Here is a 20,964-nt window from a genome sequence, read left to right as displayed (position 1 = left end):
TGCAGTAAATCAACATTGTTAATGAAACAAAGCTCCGAGAGAGAAACAGAGTCTTTATGTCAAAGCACTGTCATATTTATTATCAAGAAAAAAAAATACATTAAAGGCATATTATAGTCATTTGTCACAGCTGTTGTTTGAACATCTTAAATATATTACTTTGACAATATGATACAGTAAAACACACTGTTGTTGACAGTTAGCAGTTTGCTGCTGAGAGCACAGTTGCAACTTAATCCACTCTCACTGGCAGCCATGGTGAATTTGATTCAAGATGGCAACCATGAGGATTAAACACATGAGCATGCACCCTCCGACTAGGGCTGCATGCTAAATCTCTTTATACAGAAAACACCTGAAATTCAATACAAAAGAGGGGGAAGGGGATTATGAGGCTGTCGGGGCGTCAGCAACAAAGCAATGAGTTGATTCATTGGCGAGTGTCAGGCACAGAAGAAGCAAAAAGCCACGGCAACACTGGAGAATGTGGTGGATGGGTTTTATGCTCAACAAGGCGTTGAGATGAAATGAAGCATTTCTGAGCAACTCTCGTGAAGCACTTAACCAGAGCAGTCCTTACTATTTACAGAAAAAGGGTGTTTGGCAACCACTCAGGGGTTCCTCCTGAGAAGGGATCAAGCTTTATTGAAGTGGGAAACTATCACATAATGACCGTCTCAGTCTGAAGAGAGTAGGAGACGGGAGGCCGGGGCTTCAGGGCTGGACTTGGGGTTCTGGTCATGGGGCTTGGGGGGCGGGTGAGGGGGCTTGGAGGGCGGTACATTGGGCCTGACGGGGCAGTGATCCTGGCAGTCGGGGTGTGGCTGGCCCATCTGGATGGGGGTCGCTGGTTTGCTGGCCGTGCAGGACGAGAGAAGCTTCTCTTAGACTTCACTGGAGACAGCTCAGCTGGGTTTACCTGGAGAGACACATGTCAGCATTTATGTTCTTCACCTGTTTGTACAAACTGGAGAAATGAAGCTCCTGATATTGGACTTGATGAAACCATGAAGCAGAACAGGTCCTACCTGCTGTGGCTCTTGTCTGTAAGCCGTGTGTCCTGTTCTGGGACTGGAGTTGTACTCATGCTGGATGTCCAGCATGTCCAGCAGCTCAATAAGTCCTTCATCCCTCACCCGGCCACAGTTAGGTGACTCCTGTCCCAATAAGCCACCTCTATGAATCCTCTGAGTTCCAGAGGAAGCACTTGACACCCTATAGTCCATTTTAGGCTCCACATGTTGTGGTGCAGACTTCCTTCCTCCATCTCTGTCTGCCTCGCTGTTCGCCCTTGGTCTAACCTTTGGGCTGCCCACCACATGTGATCGCCTCTGGGACTGCTGGGGACTGGGCTGAGACCCTTTAGAACCACTGTAGCCTCCTCTTTGATCCCTGTGGTTCTGTCTGGCTGAGTCTGATCCTAACACCCACTCTTGGCCTGGAGCTATCTCTGCTGTCATCACGTCGGAATCTGCTAGGCATTTCTGGGCAGACACCCGCACAGGTGCCTTGCTGGCGGCCACGCTGGCTCCCAGAGCTCTGCGCTGACAGATGGGAGTGGGGCATTTTGGCTCTGGGGCCAGTCCCTGATGGGTCACAACTCCAGATTCTGTCAGCGTTTTGCCCTCATTTTCCTGCAGCATGGCCCCAAACTTCCTGAGCACAGAAGGGCTGCTGCACTTCCTATCTCCCAAGACGCCTGAACTGAAGGATTTCCTGTCCAGAGCGGGAGATTCCCCGGCTGTCACTGCAAGCTGGGAGCGTGGCTGTACAGCAGGAGCATCTCTTTGTCCGAGAGGAGGCTTGGTACCTGTGTTTTCTTTGTTGGGAGAACTCTCTCTGTGGGGGGAGCTCTTCATATGAGACAGTCTGTTTTTCCAGTTTTCAGTCCCCTCGAAGCTCTTCAGAAACGGATCTTGACCGAGCCTAGCCAAAGATAGATGTTAAAGCAAATCAGACAGAGACAAAATAAGCTTGAGGTGTATTATTTTTTTTAGATGACTCAAGTAGGTCACCTCATACCTGTCATCTCCAATTCTTCCTCTGATCTCATCCTGGTATGCTGGGTCGTCCTGGCTCACCTTGATTGTGTCACTGAAGTGCTAACACAGATGGAAAAAATGTTTATTAAAAAGGTTCACATTAATCACTGTGTACTATTTTTGATAGCTTTAATTTAGAGTGTGCTAGTTCCACATCATTGGCAGGGTTCCCCTCTCTGTACCTTACCAAAACTGAAACTCAACTGACCATTCATCATTGCTGGATATAGCGCATCCAAAACTATTCTCATCTGCTGTATTTTAATATTGCCAGAACATGTGGTGTTTCACGTGGACCAGCACTTTAATATCTTGGCTTTCTAGTGGATTGCTCAAGTAGCTACTAGAGAAGTGCAGAAGTTGGGTGAAAGTATGTGAAACTAACTCCTGTGTGGTAAACTGTCAGTCACTTTAGGGAATGATCTTACTGTAATCAATATGTTCCTGACTGAGCTCCAGCTTTGAGTCATATCATGTCTCCTATCTGGTTTCCTGAGATGTGCAAATGCCAACTGAATGAAGCGCAAGACAGGGAAATGATCAGAAAAACGTTTTTCTTACTCACCACGTGGCGAGCGCCATTGTTCTTCCGGCTCATTGGTTTCCCCTGTCCCAAATAATCCTGCAATAGGTCTCCAATCTCTGAGACGCCGTTGGTGTGGCAGTATCCGTAGCCATTCTGATGACTCATAGGGTTGCTGTACCCATTGGGGTTATATTTACAGCCATTTCTATAGTGATGTGGTACAGTTATGGCTCCAGGGTGATTCTTGCTGTGATGGCTGGGCGCAAAAAGCCCACTGCCATGGTGTCTCAGGCCACACTCAATCTCGCCGCCATTTTTCTGGTTGTCAGCAGTGATATCGTTTGTTCCTCTGCGGGCCTGAACTTCATTGTACAACTGGAAAAAGAAAACAGAAGGAAACATGAGCAACGAGACAAACTGTGTTTACACAGCAAACAGGTCTTATAATTATCACAAAACCATTACACAACCCAACCTAACTATATTTATGTTCAGCACATGCTGTTCTGCTTTGCACAAGCATCTGCTTCCCATAACAACGTTTTATACTGCATTTAGTATCCACTTTCAGACTGTGTGTGTGTGTCTGTCTTGAGCGAGGGGGACACTGTATGTGTGATCAACATATCCGTCCGCACATCACATGTTAATTAGTTTGTTAACATTTGTCTGTATCATCGCTCAGAGAAGGCCATGAGGTTATGCGAGTCCAAGTGCTGCCAGAAGTTTATTATGGAGCACAAGCACACACTCACATGCTCACTCACTCACTCACGCACACAATACATGTACACTAATTATACAAAGTAGCACAAACTCTAAGTATTGCGGAAACAGCATATCCGTTAGCATGTTCACCCACATCGCATATGTGAGACAAGTGTGTCACATTTGAGGATCTGTGTTGAATCAAATTAAGTCAAATAGTCTATGCAACTGAATTTCTTCATCGTTTTGGTAAAGATGAAAATAATTTCATTCTGTAGTTAAAGATGGAGACCATTATAACTGTGACAACAGGCTACAGAATTTTACCGCTCTATTTCTATTTCAGTATGTACAGCATTGTATCGCAGATGACAGAATGATGTTCAGGATTAGAGACACGGTGGGACGACGACCTACTGCTCAAAACATTTATTTAAAAAAAAAAAAACAACAAAAAAAACTGTCCACTGTATCGCTCCATCTTTTGTGTCATCATTCCAGTACAATGTGTGTCGGCAGAGATTTTAGGGCAAATGGCTGATTGAGATTTCCATCTTTACCTCTTCGATTTTCCTCTGGATGTCCTGTAGCTGGTCCTCCCACTCCTGCATCTCCGAGTCAAAGTTGTCCATTAGCTCTGGCCTCTCTTGCCCCCAGCCCCGGCCGCTGTGCTCCAGCCCGCGTTCCAGATCAATGGCTGCCATGACGCAGGCCGCTCAGTTCCCAGAGGCCCTTTGAAATGGCAATTTCTCCTTTTGCTTTTCTATCAGAGGTCACTATACTGTTCGCAGTGAGGGACAGAAGGAACGATGACCTTGATAAACTAAAAAAAGAAAACAGGGAAGAATAGAGATAAAAGAAAAAATAGCCATTAGGTTTTATAAGTGAAAAACGAATCCGACCTGAGGTTAAACCAGAGCATGGGAAACCATTTTATATTGAATTGTTTTGTCTTGTCTCAACTGCTTGAATGGCTTGTAATGTTGGAAACTTTCTGCTGTCACAGAGGTCAGATATTTATGGCCCTCTCCTTTCACATTCTTGTCTAAAATTCACAGGCATGTAAGCCTACCTATATGCACGTGTGGACAAGAGTGTTGCATGACGGCACTGTAAGTGTTTCGAGTATTGGGCCTTGCGACAAACACACACACGTACAACAAAAAAAATGTCAAGCATGCACAGAGGTGGTCATCTTCTTGGAACCTGACCCAGTAGTGTGCACATGGCCTCAGCTGGATTTGCATGAAGGCATGGTGCTGCAGCTATATGATACTATTTACAACCAAAATTTCAGGCCTACGTTTTGGCTTTGTGGCTCCTGACCATTGATTTAAAATGGAACATCTACTTTTTTTTTTTTTTTTTTTTTGCCGCCTATTTGACCGTTGGCAACATTTGTTGAAAATACACAGTCAAACATTTATCATCTTCTCCATAATCTTTCCCTAACTGGGATTGTTGCACTTCTAATCGACTAAACCTCAGAAAGCCAGGTATGTTGTTGTTGTTCTCATTAAATATGACAAGTACGCTGGTTGAAAGTGCACCAGTCACTTCCCTGCCACCTGTGATGTAAGAGTGGATATATTAATAATCTTGTAACTATGCATAGTAACATGGCTGGACTGTCTGTGTGGTTGTGACACAGACAGAACGAATGAATGTATGTCAGACGCAAAGATGAATAAAATATATGTACATTACGCCTTAAATAAAAGCTCAGTTAAAAATATGAGGAGAAAAAATGCACTTAAACATGACAACAGTTTATTTAGATATGCTTTCTATTCATGCTGCCCTACTTATAATTTTTAAGGTCTAGACTATTAATTTGATAATGATATCATCCTATATGGCATCACACTGATATTCCAGCTGCCACTAAGACCTAACATCATCTTACCTTTATCTACACAGATGCTTTCCCTTTCCTCCAGTATAAATCCTCAGCCCGGTCTAGTTCAGGCGCTCCTGTGTGCCTCAGTCTAACAGATACAGTCCTGTCACCTCAGCGCTTCCCTCTCGCTTTTTCCTCCACTGTGTTACGTAAAACCCCACTGACTGGATTTAAAGGGGCCCTTTCTGCTGGTCACGCCCCCCCCCCCTTCCTCGAGGTTAAGTCCAGAGCGTCAGGCTAAAGGGTAAACAGCCTCCAGCCAGGTTCCCCAGGCTTTATACTCCTCCCTAGTGTTTACGTGGGTACGCCTTTGGAGCTGGGATCAAATATCATAATGTCAAATTTGTTCCAGCATTTGAAGTCTCGATGGGACAACTGTCGTCACCAGCATCCTGGCTATAATTACTGGATTTCACACAGAGAGGGAAAGTGTTTACATAGCTATTTCAGCTGTTGCCATCTCTTGGCCAATGGGCTTCTCTGTTGCTACTCTGCTTTAGGATGCTTGGGCAGATTCTGTCTTGTGACCATGCCTCTGATGTAAATTATTTTTCCGTGGGATACCAAATGGGTGTGGGTGACACAGTGTGTAATAATGTGTCCTGGTAAATAATATCTTTATTGAAGATGGTCATAAAAAAAGGAATAATAAAGAGGCAGCTGATTGGAGGCCTGGCTTGACTGGCAAAAATTGTTTAGCTGCTTTTCATTTTTCCGTTTTTATTTATTTATTTATTTGTGGTAAATTTTATGTGGTCACAGGTTTTGTTTAATTTTATTTTTTAATTTTAAATTGAAAAGGATACTCTAGTGTTACAATCAACACAGGCTTTGTTTATTGTAAATATGTTACATTTCACCAAATGTTCGGGAGTAACCTTAACCTGTGACTGTTCTGGAGGCCTTCTGCTGCAGTGACATCTGAAAACAGTTGCTACTGTTCATCTGTCACACCATTAATTACTAATTGCTGTACCAAATCACAGGCCCTGCTGGGAATTTTGCAGCCCCTGTACATGATCTGGCACTCAACTTGATTTCTTCCTGTTTGAAGCGCTTGGATCATCACCATCTTTTCCACACCTGTTGTGTTTCTCAGTAAATGTCAAAATCCTTCAGGATTTGGGGACAGGGATAAAAACAAATGCTGTCCTTACCTACCTTGAGGGGACCACAGCACAGATAGCACAGGGGATAATGAAGAGGTCAGAAACGCTGTTAAAACCTGTTACAAGAGAAAATATATTTAGAAGCAAGGTTAAACCAGGACGTAAAGCAGCATAAAGCAGAACGGTGAGGAGATTTAGGTTTCCTCCACTACACCCTTCAACATTCAACTCCATATAAACCCAGCATGACCTCCCGTTTTAAACTGTTTATTTTTCATACTGCAGCTTTTCTGATCACATTATTTTTAGTTGACTTTATTTTTCATTATGAAACACATGTATTAGAGTATGCAGTGTATAAACACAATGCCTCAATATAAAAGTTCACCAATTAGTTTTCTTTCTCTGTTAACCACAGAATCTGAAAAAATTTTGCACATCATAGAGGATTAGTCTTCATAATATTCACTTTAATCTATCTGATATGCTGATATATATCCAATCTGACTGAAGGTGGCGATATGTCACCCAGAAGTTTGTAGAGCCTCCAAAAGAATTAAAAAAGATGATGTTGGTGGCCAAGTGTCTGCAGTGGATTTCAAACAGCAGCATTCACAGCTCAGCTCAGACCAATGATCTACAAATAATTGAGGAAGACAACCAGACTTCACATTTGAAGGGTAGGGACTAATGGCCATTTCTTGCTTATTTATGTCTAACAATCTGATTTTAATCAGTTATTGAGTGATGATTGTAGCAAAAGTGAACTGAACAGTGAATTGTGGAGAATCTATCTGAGTGAACTATATGTAGTGTAGTATGTGTAAAGTTTAAGCACTTAGTTCTTTGTGTTTGTTGCTTGACATAAGCTGTCCTCAGCGACCAGGCGGGCTTTAACATCACTTAACCAATCAGATGTACTTTTTTTTGTTTATCTGTTAAAATGTAGCAGAAAAAAACTAAAACATTTTTAGAACTAGGGTCTTTTGGACTTTAGTGCTCATCACCTTCTCCAGAGACTGACGCAGACAGTGATGTGTTATGGGTAATGAAGACTCCAGTGTTGAATCCAGCCACAGGTCGTGCAGCAATGGCAAGTGCTGAGTTTTCTTCTGTGCTTTTGGTTACCCTGGCAACAAATGATGTGGGGCGGAGGGTGGGTGAAGAGAGCAAAAAAAGAAAAATAGACGAGGGATAATGTAATTAAGGGAAGCGTACATCACAGAACAAAGAAAAGAGTAAAGAGAAAGACTAGTTTAAAGATGGTGGCATAGGAGAGGGATGAGAATAACACAAGAATGAGGATGAGCAAAATTATGGGCTGGAACATCTGGTGACCGACCAACCCATAACGGATGAGAGAAAATGGGGTTGAGTGAGAAAAAGGAAGACAGAGTTAGCATTATCAGACATGTCATACGCCACCATGAACCTCATCCACATTTCTGATCTGTTTCTCACCGACAGCGGCTCCTCGGTATCTCTGTCCTCCAGCCTTGGCACTTCCAGTCTGTCTATAAAGGCCTGCAGCTCTTTTCTGAAGGCCTTCATCTGGGCGTTAATGCGATACAGCAGCTCATGTTCCCTGATCCTGCTTCCATCATCCTCTCCGCCATCCTCCCCTCCTCTCCCGAGCATCAGTTCACCGTTGGAAACGAAGACCCTTGCCTCTGAGATGATGGTGGCTGTGTCAGCGATGAGCCGGTCGATGGTCCGAACAAGCCTCTCCGCTTCCACGCGGATGTCAATCATTTGCTGCCTTTCGCGGAGGCTGCATCGGCCACTGGGCAGCAGGCGGGACAGTGCGGAGGAGGCGGCGCCTTCTGGTCCAGTTGGGGTATAGAGGCCTCGCGTGGGGGTCAGGCAATGACTGCTGCCATTATTGTTTCTGACTTCATCGGAGTCACTTTCCCCACCTACTGGGCCCTCGCGCTTTCGGTGAGGTGGGAGCAGGCGGGAAGAAGTGGAGTCTTCGTCGCTCTCACGACGGCCGCTTGTCGCACCCCCAGCATCGCTCTCCGCGTCACTGTCCCGGGGACTGGGCCGCAGGGACAGGTGGGAGGCCAGGTCATAACGCTGCATGTTGGAGAGGAGCACACGGTTCTCGTACTGCAGCTGCATCACCTAAATAAAGAAAGGAAGTACAGAAACAACATTTTGTAAAAAGAATTTTACAAAGCAGAAGATGTGTATTTTTTCGTATTTTTCCGGTCCACCTCTCTGGCACTTTTCTCTTTGCATGTATGTTTTGTTTTTTTTATACATTCATTTATGCTCCCCAAAGGATGAACTCCACAGTCATCTGGCCAAATCTTAAACTTGCTTAATACTTCAGTTTATAAGAACGTGCAAAACTAATGAGATTCCCAGAGCCTCAGATTTAGGTTTCTATGTATTTAGTGCAGAATATTTTCCTCACTGTTAGCTCACTATCAAAACAAAATGATTAAATCAGTCAATATATTCTGTGATTTTTGCACACCTTTCCACTTAGGTCATTGATCTGTAGCCTTGCCGCCTTCAGCTCCTCCTGCAGGGCTTCTGCCTTTGCTCCATCTATCCCTGCACCTCCTGTCCCCGGGCCTCCATGCCGGGCGCCTCCCTCGTGGGTGCCGGCTTTGAACCGTAACTTGTTCAGCTCTGCGGTCACCCTCTTGTTCTGTTCTTCGGCATCAGCAAGGTTCCTCCTCAGAAGCTCTGCCTCATCCTCCACCAGCTGCAACTGCTGCCGGAGCTCCGTCAGATCGTCCCCCAGGCCTCGCCCTGTTCCTGCCCCGCCCATCGCTCCAGAGCCAGAGCTTCCAGCTCCTTCTCCTTCGCCACGGAGGTCATCGAGCTCGGCCCTCAGGCCTCGGTTCTCAACCTGTGGGAAAGATGGATTACAGCTCAAAAATCACATCACATCCATGTATTTATGTAAGACAGTCAGCCCTTCTTACCTCCAACTCAACTATCTTCCTTCCCAGTATGTTGGCTTCCTCTTCTACCAGGCGGAGACGCAGCTTTAGCTCAGACTCGCGGGTGGTGGGTGGCCCCCCAGCCTCCCCTTTGGGATGGGTGCTGTCCAGCTCTCCGTAGAAGGAGCGATACTTCTGCAGCTCTTGTTCTAGGCGGTCCTTCTCTTTGTCAATCTTGGCTGTCTTCTTTCTCATAAGCACAGCTTCCTCTTTGATAAATGCTAGCTGGCACTTAAGGTCTTCATTATCTTCCTGTAGTGCAGAGCGTAAATACAAATGTGCTTTTAAGCAGTAAAGGGTAAAACGTAATCCTAAAGTTCAGCAAGTTCCTCTCAGCAATAAGACATAAAGACGGAGAGATTTAAGATTAGAGAGAAGATTTTGTACCAGAGAGATTCAGACTCAAACGTTATCTACCATGGGACTAAGAGGATGTTTGACGCAAAGTTACTGCCGGAGATGAAGTTGTCTTTTCAGTGACATACTCTTTTCTTTCAAATGACTTTAAGCCGACAACAAAATATCTAACCTAAGTGTATTACACCAGGATGTGAGCTAAACGTGTATTTTGTTAGATCAAATGTATACACATCCTTCACAATGCTTCACAAATGTGATTTGAGATGTAATAAGATAACGATTCTTCCAGTTTCTTCAGAAAATCTGAGAAAAAGAGCAAAAAAAAAAACAAAACAATTTTTATATCTCACCTCAGTCGGAGTCTGTGCTGCTTTCTTATCTGTCTTCTGGATGTCCTTGCTTCCTCTCCTCTTTTGAGACTATTGGAGGGCAGTAAATTGAAAGAACATTTGAATTTCTGGTTCATTTTTAAAGTGAGATTTTTTTGGAGGGTTTATAGCCTTTTTAGACAAAAAATTGTGTGTGTGTTTACTTACCTCTTTGGTTTTGTCCAGTTCATTTTGCAGAGCTTGCTTGGTCACCTCCACCTCAATAAGTTTTTGCCGTAGTTTTTCATTCTCCTCTTCTGTCTTTGTGCGTTTCTCCTCCACTTTTTCCAGCTCATGGTGCAGCCTCACAGACACATCCTTTGCTACCTGCAGTTGGTATTATGTGATCTCACTGAGAAGCTGCATTTATGTACTATAGCTATTTATGTTACAACCCTAAAACATTAGCCATTTCAAACCTTCCCACCTACAAATACAAATGCTTTCTGAATTGCATCAAAACAAACACAATCCAGCAGCTTCCCCTCCCATCTGCACCTTCAGGTCCTGCTCCAGACTCCTGAGCAGCTCCTCATCGATCTCTCCTGCCTGAGCATAGCGCAGCCTCTTCCTCTCAGCCTTCCTCAGTCTGTACTGCAGGATTCGGCAGTTTTTATTGGCCCGCTCTAGCTCACGCCTCATCTCCTGAAGCTGACAGGTGTCTTCTTCATAGAAGGTGTCCCGCATCTCGTCCATCTCGGTCCTCATCTCTTCAATCTCACACTGTAGGAATCACAGCAGATGTTACTGTGTGTGTCGGACCTATATGTGATGGATATCTGTGGACCATCTTCACAGTTTTTGCATTTAAATCTGTATTTTAACTCTACATATGGAGCAAAGGGTGTTTGGGACATGAGTTGAACGATTAACTGTAGATGTCTGATTTATTTATTTATTTATTTTTTGTCAGAATGTACAGCAAGCTCTACAATTTCCTGTCAGTGACACATACATTCAATGCAAATCCCTTCTGGACACTATATATCGTTAAACATACCAGATCAATGGTCCAATTAGTTATCAGCCTATGGATCTAACCTATTTTCAGTTTTAGCCTGGGCTTTATATTCACACCGATCAGCTGCTGTGTATTTGTGTCTTTCAGTTCGCCTAAAATACAAGAATAAATCCAAAAATGTTCTGCCTCACCTCTTGTGAGGTGACACGTTGCATCTTTATTCCCTGCAAATAGTAAACGAATAATACCCGTGTGGGGTGAAACCAAAAATGCATCGCACCTTGAGGTCTTCGTTTTCCTCCAGCAGCCTCTCCATCTCGTCCTCAAAGGCCTGGTCCTGCTGTGTCACGGACCCCGCCTCTGCAGCCGGCTCCGGCTCCCCCCGAGCGGCCTCCTCTCTCTCCGCGTCGGTCGTCTCGGTTTGCATCTTTGCAGCGCTTCTCCTGAGTCTCCTCTGCAGATGGAAGTGGATCAGCTCAGTCTGTAAGCATCCCCCTCTGCACAGACCCAAACCGAGGCCCGCTCCGCTCCGCTCCCCGTATCTGCGCTCCTCCTCCGGTGTCTTTTCTTTCACTTTCACCGAAGAGGCAGATGAGCTCCTGCCGGGCAGCAGGCGATGGTTGAAGCAGGGCAAGCGCGATGTGGAGCGACGCGGCGGTGCTGATGGATGTGTCGGATGTTCCCCGACAGCATCCGCCCTGTTGGCTCTGCCGGGATCGGTCCCAGCCTCAGCACCGTCCGGGTGGACGGTCGCTCCGCCGCGGCTCTCGGGCTCCCTCTCCCTGACGCCGGCGGTCCTGCTCCTTCCTGCGGGGAGCGGAGACCTGCACCTGCCCGGCGGTCTCGGAGCTCGCCTGCTGGTCCCTTCCTGAGCTCTGGCCGATGAGAGAGGCCGGTTCTGCCTCCTCCTCCCTGCTGCTGCTGCTGCTGCTGCTGCTGAGGAGGAGGATGATGATGATGATGATGATGGTGATGATGGTGGAGGATCTGCAGCGCCACTGGCGGCTGATTTAATCCTCTGGTCCATCGCGATGGACTCCAAACACACAGTTTTGAATGCAAAGTAATATATATACATATATATATATTAACCTTCTGTAAAAAGCGCCATTTTTTCTAAACATTAGAGCCTCGGCCGACTTGAAATATTCCCAAAGAAAACAAAAACTTTACTTTGTAGGAGCTCAGCCACTAGATGCCGCTTTCCTCCAGGACTTTGTGGACTTCAGCAGAGGGGTGCAGGTTTACTTGTTTTGCCGTTAAGACTGCATTTTAAAAGAGCATACGGAAATATGCAAAGTCCAAAAACAGGAAAGTGCGTTTTGACAGACAGTTTTCCCCGCAAAGGGCGATTCCTTACCGCATCCCTGTGGAGAGTCGCTGACACAGGGAACCACCAGGCACTGCAGGGCACACAGGCCATATGACGTTGGATGTACGTCATACTAGGAAGTACCCCCCCCCCCATCCAACCGGGGCGGAGGATTTAATTCATTCTACTTTCTGACTTTCTGCACTGATCACTGACACACTGGGTCTGTTATTTTTTACTGTGACGTGTAGTTTATTTTAAAATCTGATAATAGCCTCATTCGTCTCTTTTTCTGGCCGCTTTATTTTGTTCTGATCATCTGAGAAGATAACAAAAAGCACAATGGTAGTAAAAGAGTATTCCTAAAGTTACTGAAGCCTTTAGCCTCAACTTTTAGCTTTCATTTGTTTTTTTAACCAAACAGTTACGTTTTTTTTTTTTTCAGAGACATCCAAAGTCAATTGTCCAAGCTTTTATAATGTTTAAAATTTGAGGAGTAAATGTCCTGTTTATTGATAATATTGTTTAAAGCTCCCAAGTCCATAGCTCCCCCACCTTATGCATACATCACATTCTGTGTAACCCCTACAGGGAGTAAATTCAGGCCCAGCAGAGGGAGGCCTCCACACATAAGAGCAGCCTCAGCACAAGCTCTGAAGTCAATCTGTCCCACACAGACGGAGAGCCATTAAAACGCTGACTGATTCCACTCTGTTAGGCTAGAATGAGCTCCTTAGTCATATAATTGCTAATGAGATGAGTAAGTGACGGGTTGGGTTTGCAAGGATTTAACCCCTGCAAACTGACCCTTCACCCGCCAACAGGCTGGCCCGCTCCAAAGACCGGGCAGATTTTGTTTTAGTGCAAAAAATAATACATTGGAATGCAATTCAGTGTCAAAATACACCCACAAGTTAAATAAAACAAAGTCCACGGTCAGTGTGTCCGAGGTTTGTGTGTACACGTTCCAGCAGCAGCTGCAGGGATGCAGGTTATTGTGACCTGTGCCAAACGTCTTTGATAGAAAAGCCTCAGCCTTTTGCAATCCTCTTACTCCCTGGCTTAGATCCCCCAGTGTCCCTCAGGAGGACAAATACACCTCATATTACCCAGTCAATCATTCACATCTCCCCCCTCCATCTCTGTTGTAATGTCATGGGTGGAAGGAGACAGGTGGTGGTGCACCAGGGTAAGACAGAGGCATATGAAGTAGTGCGTGTATAGGAGGATGGAGAGTGGAAGGTGAGGAATGTGTGTCAGCTGAGGAACTGAGGAGAAAAAGCAGATAATCTTCAAAGCACAAAGTTCTGTACACACATATATAGATATGTTTGTCATAGGCAACTGAAGGTGGCAATTGTGGAAAAAAACTGTTTTGGGAAAGTGGGACAGTTGCTTCTTGCACAGAAGACTGTCTCACATTTACTGATATTAACAGCCAGAATCTTCAGGACATTTTTCCCCACTTTTATCAAATGGAAGTACACTTATTGTACAGTAAAGTAAATCAGCACTCCACAAAGGCCAAATGTTAAGTAATCCATACAGTTTGAGAGCAGTACCAACCTGATGGCAGATTAGTGGAGGCTTCTCTTCCAGTGACCTGCTTTCCCGAGTAACTCATGGGGTGACGTGGAAATAAGCTCTTTTGGAGCTAAAGCCAATTTACCCCCAAAGATTAGGGCAGATCTGTCTGGACAAGGCAAAGGCACAGCCTTATTTCTGCCTCTCTCTCACACACTCACACCTATGATAGATCTTTACATCCTGCAGAGCCCCAGGATGGAAGAAAGAACGAGGAGAGAAAATGGAAATAACTTGGTTTGAGATTAGATGCTTCATGAGTTATATCTTGATTTTACATGCTATATATGTCACTGCTTTTGCTGTGAGGTAGTTGATTTACAAGTGATTCGCAGATTTGCTCACACTTGCTCACACCAAAAACTAACAAAAACACTCAAACATAATTTATGGGGTGCTGGTCTTTATTTCAGTTATGTGCAGCCAGTAGCTGTTTTGCTTTGGTTTTTGATAAGACAATATAATTACCATTTGTTTTTCTTAAAAACAGTATCAGGATGATTTTCCCTTCAGTCCTACGTGGCAGTGACATAATACTGAGCTGGACTTCAAGCTCTTATTCTTGCACCTCTGCTACATTGCACAGCAAAAATAGAATAAATCAAGGGGACCCACAAAAAATATGTATTATAACAAAGATACCAACAAATGTGCATAAATTCTAAAATAAACTATAATCAACTCCCTTCCCCAAATTAAACCATTTTTAATCCACAGTGAACACAAAGAAAATAGCTTGTCAATACGTAAATGCAGCACAGTTGTATCAGTTTGACAGCAATGAAATGAAAGTCCATAACATGTTGGACTGGTAGAAGTAATGGAATCCAGCAGATGGCAGATGTGAAAAAAATTATAAGGGGATATTTATTTATTTGGAATTTGCTAATCTTAACTAACTAACTAATCGTAAACAAAAATTTCACCTGTAACCGGGAGGAAAGCCTTTGGTATAAACCGCAGCATTTTTTTTTTTTTTGGAGATAGTTAAAACCATCAAAACTCTTTAAGAGCACTAGAAAATAAATCAGTATGTTAAAAGACTATTGAAGCTTTCAGTTAAAATCTCACTGTTATCCAGAGTACAAAAAGTCGGAGGTGAATTTTGGTTGATACTGGATGCTGAGTAGGTTAAGTGCTTTAATATTTTGGTCCTATTATGGTCCACAGTTGGGCAGAAGAGCACAGAGCCTACATGGTCAGCGTTTTTTTTTTTTATTTATTTATTAAAAAAAAAAAAAGTTATGGAGAAAACCAACACCCCTCTATTCCTTCAAACCCAGAACCCAGAATTACAGACACACCCACAGATACACACTGCTACTCATTCACCCTCTGAAGTTGGTGACAAAACCCATCTGTCTACATAATTTGCTGGGATGGTCGTCTGGATTGACCTCTCTGTTTATTCCTTTCCTTCTCTGGCCCTTAAAACAACTGCTCTGTGTCTTACCAAGCAAGCCCCTATTTCCTTCTTTACTCCCTTTTTGCTCGTCCTTTCCTTTGCCTTTTTCCATTATCCTCTACTTCCTCCAATTTGCTATGACCGTTAGTGACCACAGAAGTGCCGTTTGTGACATGCTTGCCTCCTTTATGTGAGGAGGAAGGTTTGCCACGGTAAGCGTGGTAGTAGAAGTTAGCGAAGAGGATGATGAAGGTGACAGCGTAGCCGATCAGAGCCCACTGCATCCAGCAGGGGAACGGGCAGCCAGTGTAGAGGGAGTGACCAGCATGGCCGATGGTCACGTGGAACTGGATCTGTGTAACAGACAAAAAGGAGACATCTAAGTTTGATTTTGCAAATATCTAAAACGCCGTTAATATACAATAAACTGGCAGAATACACCACATGAATGACATCAAAGTTTTGGTGTGACCATGTGTTAATGAAAACACAGTCAGAGGGACAAGTTAAAGGACAATGTGTCCAGTCACGCTCTGTGGAATAAAAATGCTGATCAGGCCCAGTTTATTCTAATTTAGAGTCCGTATGGCAAGAGGAGATCTCTGAAAGAGGGTTAATTGTTGGGAAAGAGCTTGAGTAAGAAAAGAGCGCAAAACTGGATTGTGTTTCCATAGGAACAGTGAATGAATGACATCTGCATTTGGACCTGTGGGAAAGACGTCAGTTAATAGGGCTATTAGATCTGATGCGATATGCATGGACTGGCACGGGTCTGAATGCTTGACCCGTGCAGTGAGGGGATCTGTGGAAAGGATTTGCTGGCATGGTTTGATCCCGTGGAGAATGTTGTTCCAAGCGATCACATAGATTAAACATTTCTATCCTGATGGGAGTGGTCTCTCCCAGGATAACGGTGGCGTCATCCATAGGTCAATGATAAATAAATGAGGATGGAAATGTGAATCACACAGTCACTAGATCATAGATTTGTAGAATGAATACAGAGAAGCTCTGAAGCTGTTCTGGTGCTATGAAGTGTTTCATTTCATGTTAGTTTATCCTTCAATTTTCTCCGGTGGGTATTTTGTTTTTGAAAAGATATTGTGTATAATTTACCATTTATATGAGCAAAAAATCAGTGGCAACTTAAAAAGGGTCCCATAATCTTAACAGTTACATTTGTGTATTCTTAAGACGAACCAAACAATAACCTTTAGTACGATCCAATTCATTTCACTTCTTCTAATGCTTCAAATTGTTCCAAAAGCTTATCTACAGTACAAAGACAAAGTACAAAAATGCGCATCTGCCAGTTTTTAGAATGCCCCCAAAATGCAATAATAATAAATCCATAAAGATACCCACCATCTGAATAATGGTGAGGTATTTCTTCCACCAGAGGTACTTCTGCATCTGAGGTCCCAAGGCTGCGAGGCCATAGTAACCGTACATGACGACGTGGATGGAAGAGTTGATGGTTGCACCAAAAAATGCTGTGGAAAGTGTTAAATTTGTGTCAGATGTGATGGCAGTCATGTTTATAAATGGTTAGCATGCAATACAGGGTAGCTCTTCATAAACCTGAAGTAGGAAGATTTAGGATCAAAAACAAGATTGATTTAGCTCATTTAACAGCTGGTTATCAAAAAGAAGAAGAAGAAGAAGAAGAAGAAGAAAAAAGAGATCTTTCACCTTGTCCACCAGGGACCCACTTGATGCCAATCCACCAGAGGATGAACATGGTGCAGTGATGGTAGACGTGGAGGAAGCTGACCTGGTTGAACTTCTTCCTCAGGATGAAAAAGACTGTATCCAAGAACTCCACTCCTTTGGAAATGTAGTACCACCAAAGAGCAGATGCTATCTGAAGACATAAACCAGAGCAGAGTGAGTCACTGTGGTGGTGATGTTCGTCAACAAAACTGCTGTGTCTGATGGCATCTTTAATGGATGACAACTTAAGTATCTGGATACAATTTAGAGAAATTTCTGTAGACACTGTTCAATTTAGTTAAGGTCCCATTGATCTCTTTCCAGACTGCTAATATTTATCCTGCTTCAGAGAGCTTTTTTCGTAATTACAGCTGTGAATAAGGCATAATAGCAAAGAAAATAACATAAGAAGTATAATGAAGTAACAACCAATGAAACAAATCCAATGCCTTATCAATATTGTTGTTACGGACAAATATCACATGATAAGATGCCAGTTTATTGATCTCCAAATCATGTGAGAAGATGGCCTGATCTGGAGGCGGAGCTTAAGAGTGGGGAGACTGATTACTCCTGCCTCCCTGAGTGTAAAGCTCCACCCACTGTGTCCTGGATATAAACTTTTACCTCTAAATCCGCCCTCAGTTTATTTTTTTCCTTTAGTGACTAACAACACACTGACTAAATACACTGGGGAAAAAATAGATTTTAACGTCAACAGTATGCTACATTTCCACAATAAGCATGTGTTCTGGCATGAGATGTTGGATCCTGGTCTGCTAGTGTGCGTGTGCGCGTGTGTGCGCGTGTGTACGTGTGCGTGTGTGTGTGGATGGCTTACCCTGACTTCATTGACATCATTGGAGTAGTTGACAGGCTGACAGAGGTAGCTGTACCCAGCTGCTCTCGTGGCTATTAGGAGCTGATGAGAAGCCACAGCGTTGTGAAATGGTTGAGAGAATTTACCCCAATTGCAATTTACCCCAAACACAACTCATACCTGCTCACTCATCTCCTTCCAAATATGCATGTTGACACCATGACTAAGCAAGTTATATCATGTAAAATGTCCATCTGTATTGAACTTTCACAGGATCAGAGATCATTGTTCGAATCTTTATTTAGTGCATCGCAGTATGGCGAGCAAAATCACAGAGCAATGGGCTGAGGTTCTTTCAACATGCAGTTTGCTAAAAAGAATTTTGGCAAGGACTGAATCTAACATCTACTGAATTGTTTGGCAGATGTTATTATTTCAGTGCAGTGTGACAGGGAAGCTGAAGTTAAGTCTTATAGGCAGTTGCAGTCTGTAACCAGTCATTGCTCACAGTGGAACTAACCTCTTTGGCGATGTAGAAGTTGAGGACCACCATACTGAAGTTGTAGACTATGAGGGTCCTCCTCAGTGTGTAGGGCTGGCGGTCCTGCATGTATCTAGGCCCCGCCCACAGGAAGAGCAGGTACAGGCAGCTGATGGCCAGTGTAGGGAGGGGAGATGCCATCATCGGCCAGTTCTGCACCCTCTTGTCTGGAGGAAGGACAGGTTAATGTCAGCGGGGAAAAATTACAGAAGCAAGCTGAAAGCAACAGAACTGTAAAGAGTATACAGTAACAACTGTACGACAGTTTAAAGCTAACCGCCAGCATTTAACCTCACATCTACACAACATACAACCAAAATCAACTCCCCCGCACAGTATTGCAACGCAACTGTACCAGGTGAGCTATATACCAGATAAGTTAGACAGTTTAACAAAAAGTTCTTGTTAAATCCAAAGTTTTGGATTAAAGGCAATAAAATGATGGACATTATGCAACCAGTGTTAAAGAGAGATGTCTTAGTCTGCGACCGACATCCATCTGAAGTGGTACGCTCGTGTACTTTAGAGTGAAGTGACTGTCAAGGTCTTACCTGCTATAGTAAGGCTCCATTTGTAAAATTCTGCAGTGTCATTCACAAAATGTGTTACAGCTTCCATGGCTCTGCTTTGGTCTTGATTATACTGCGGTGCAAAGGGAGAGAGAGGCAGACGACAGGAGAGTCTATGTCAGTCAGGACCACCCAAATGAAATGACAGGCGCAGCAAATTGGATGAGGAGTGTCACTTCTTAGTATTTTTGTGCACTCTATATCCATTACTCCGCCCAAATACTGTTCAATGATGAAATGGATGAAAACCTCAGGCATTTTAACCCTTTAACGTCCTGCTCAACTGTTTGGAAGAGCACATTTTGGTGTTTGTATGTATTTTAATACATTTACCATGAGGTGTCATCTCAACCATTGGTTAGAGGTCTATATTTTAAAAACGTAATTTTTTTTATTTTTTATTTTGATGCTATTATTTCCCAAAGGAAATAAAAAATGCTAAGAAATACATTTTCCTTTGCTTTTTTCTTAGTGAGGACATTAAAGGGTTAATGACCTGTTAGGTTTATTTCCTCTTGGCAGACAGAATATTAAGAACAGAGAGTAAGAGCCATTTAGTTCTGGGGCTTGCATGATGCTTTGTCACACTCTGTGCATAATAAATGCACGGACAAAGCTTTCCAGCAGGCTATGAACATCCTCACTGAGCACACTCGGCCTTTTGTCACGGCCCTCTTTGGAACAGTATGGTAACGTTATTCATTGTTACGATAGCTGGGCCTTTACAACAGTCTGACATAATTAGAGAAAATGGTATGGATGATATTAGGCATCTTTTTTTTTTTTTTTTTTACACAGATAGATAGTTACTGGGGGGAAAAAAAGCTTTAAGTTAGTATGTTGCAAACCAAGAGATAGAAATGTGCGCACACAGTTACCTAACAAAACTTCTTAACCACCTGAGAGCTTGTGTCTCCATATTAATCTATAATTAATCCGATGCGTCAGATCAACTGCCCTTTCAAATATTTACCAGCCGTGCACGCAGTAACGACAGTGAAGCATGTATTTGCATTCCACTGATTTATTTTGCAGGCCCTTCTTATAATACGAGAAGCGCAGTTTGGAGTTGCAGAGGGAGCTCGGCCGAGGAGGGTTAACCGGGTTTGTGCGCACACAAAAACACAGGGGCGCGTGTGTCAGCAGGTTTCGCTCGGATCGCTCAAGAGGCTTAAATTCAATTGATCAACGAGCTTAGATGGAGGCCTGTAAGTACAAATGCCCTACGACCCACAAGCCCGTGTGATGGTTATCTGTGGCGCGATACAAAAAAGCCCCCGTTCACGGCGAGTGCATGAGAATAAACCCGCCACGCTGCAGGAACAGCACTTTCTGTTATTTTCACAAGCCACCAGATAATAAATGAAAAACACTTCACAGAAAAGCTCCGCTTTAAAATATTTAACGGCCGATAAAATATTTGGCTGCAGCCATGGCTGAACAGGTGGGCTGCTGCACTGGGCAGGGATCAGATTAAACAGCAAACTATAACACAGGTGATTTCAAGTGTTGCTAAGAAATAAGGCCTTGGTGACACAGTCAGTGCTGGAAAAGGACGCAGCTACTCACTTCCTTGATATTTAAGAGCGTGTAATGACATCCGGTGCAATCTGATGCCCCGCTCCTCTCAGCTGCTGCTCCGCTGCTCTTCTCCTTCGTCCTCCTCCTCCTCCTCCTCCTCCTCTTCTTCTTCTTCTCCTCCTCCTCCTTCTCCTTCTTCTTCCGTCACCACTTAAGCAGTCTCCACGCCGCTCCGGCTGTAGTTCGACATTAAATAACAATTTGGCAATAAACTGCACAAGGCAAACGGGAATCTATGACTAAGGTTGGGCCAGTTATGCACCCGGTCCGTGCACGCTCAGCCGCATCATCTTCCTCCAACCTCCTGAGCGCAGAGCAGCCGGCGGCTTTTTTTTGCGCATGCGGGACTTCCCTCTCGTGCCTCGTGCGCGCGCTCCTGGGAGCTCGTGCCCGTTATTTCCCATGCTCATCCTCGTTGTTCAATATCCTTGCGTGCACGGGACGCATACACCATTGAGCGATTCCAGTTTCGGCTGACAGTGGCACACACTTTGGCCCGCAGTCGCCC

The 20,964-nt window shown here is 44.0% G+C and overlaps 2 protein-coding genes across 5 annotated transcripts; both read right to left on the bottom strand.

Moving 5' to 3' along the window:
* Nucleotides 1-59: 59 nt before the first annotated feature.
* Nucleotides 60-11,704, bottom strand: LOC115037412 (protein SOGA3-like). 4 transcript variants are annotated; one of them, XM_029495933.1, is made up of 10 exons: nucleotides 11,212-11,489; nucleotides 10,469-10,693; nucleotides 10,139-10,297; nucleotides 9,953-10,021; nucleotides 9,225-9,494; nucleotides 8,768-9,148; nucleotides 7,747-8,409; nucleotides 7,293-7,414; nucleotides 6,338-6,401; nucleotides 3,987-4,099 (listed from the first exon to the last, which is right to left on the bottom strand). In XM_029495933.1, the coding sequence occupies exons 1-8, from the start codon at nucleotides 11,356-11,358 to the stop codon at nucleotides 7,325-7,327; spliced, it is 2,004 nt and encodes a 667-aa protein (XP_029351793.1). In that variant the 5' UTR covers nucleotides 11,359-11,489; the 3' UTR covers nucleotides 3,987-4,099; nucleotides 6,338-6,401; nucleotides 7,293-7,324. The 4 variants fall into 4 exon arrangements, with proteins under 4 accessions (XP_029351796.1, XP_029351793.1, XP_029351794.1 ...); XM_029495934.1 differs by having other exon boundaries at nucleotides 3,991-4,099; nucleotides 6,334-6,401; XM_029495935.1 differs by lacking the exon at nucleotides 3,987-4,099 and having other exon boundaries at nucleotides 6,386-6,401; nucleotides 7,293-7,615; nucleotides 11,212-11,704.
* A 2,521-nt stretch (nucleotides 11,705-14,225) lies between these two features.
* On the bottom strand, nucleotides 14,226-20,745 carry LOC115037413 (elongation of very long chain fatty acids protein 4-like). Its single transcript, XM_029495937.1, has 7 exons — nucleotides 20,445-20,745; nucleotides 18,858-18,948; nucleotides 18,286-18,473; nucleotides 17,787-17,867; nucleotides 16,925-17,096; nucleotides 16,598-16,725; nucleotides 14,226-15,585 (listed from the first exon to the last, which is right to left on the bottom strand). Exons 2-7 carry the CDS (start codon nucleotides 18,922-18,924, stop codon nucleotides 15,304-15,306), a joined length of 918 nt encoding a protein of 305 aa, XP_029351797.1. The 5' UTR covers nucleotides 18,925-18,948; nucleotides 20,445-20,745; the 3' UTR covers nucleotides 14,226-15,303.
* Nucleotides 20,746-20,964: the final 219 nt, after the last annotated feature.

This window comes from Echeneis naucrates, chromosome 24 (genome assembly GCF_900963305.1).
Source record: "Echeneis naucrates chromosome 24, fEcheNa1.1, whole genome shotgun sequence".
Classification (NCBI taxonomy): Eukaryota; Metazoa; Chordata; class Actinopteri; order Carangiformes; family Echeneidae; genus Echeneis; species Echeneis naucrates.
Note: the sequence above shows the minus strand (reverse complement) of the source record. Positions and strands in the feature narration are given on the sequence as shown.

What these genes read in the sequence shown, in the direction of transcription:
- LOC115037413 (XM_029495937.1), bottom strand. Translation starts at nt 18,924, where the DNA reads ATGGAAGCTGTAACACATTTTGTGAATGACACTGCAGAATTTTACAAA. An exon ending in ATGGAGCCTTACTATAGCAG is followed by an intron (nt 18,474 to 18,857) that starts GTAAGACCTTGA and finishes TCCTTCCTCCAG; the next exon opens with ACAAGAGGGTGCAGAACTGG. An exon ending in GTGGGTCCCTGGTGGACAAG is followed by an intron (nt 16,726 to 16,924) that starts GTGAAAGATCTC and finishes CACTTTCCACAG; the next exon opens with CATTTTTTGGTGCAACCATC.
- LOC115037412 (XM_029495935.1), bottom strand. Translation starts at nt 11,358, where the DNA reads ATGCAAACCGAGACGACCGACGCGGAGAGAGAGGAGGCCGCTCGGGGG. An exon ending in AGGAAAACGAAGACCTCAAG is followed by an intron (nt 10,694 to 11,211) that starts GTGCGATGCATT and finishes TGATTCCTACAG; the next exon opens with TGTGAGATTGAAGAGATGAG. An exon ending in CAGCACAGACTCCGACTGAG is followed by an intron (nt 9,495 to 9,952) that starts GTGAGATATAAA and finishes TCTGCACTACAG; the next exon opens with GAAGATAATGAAGACCTTAA.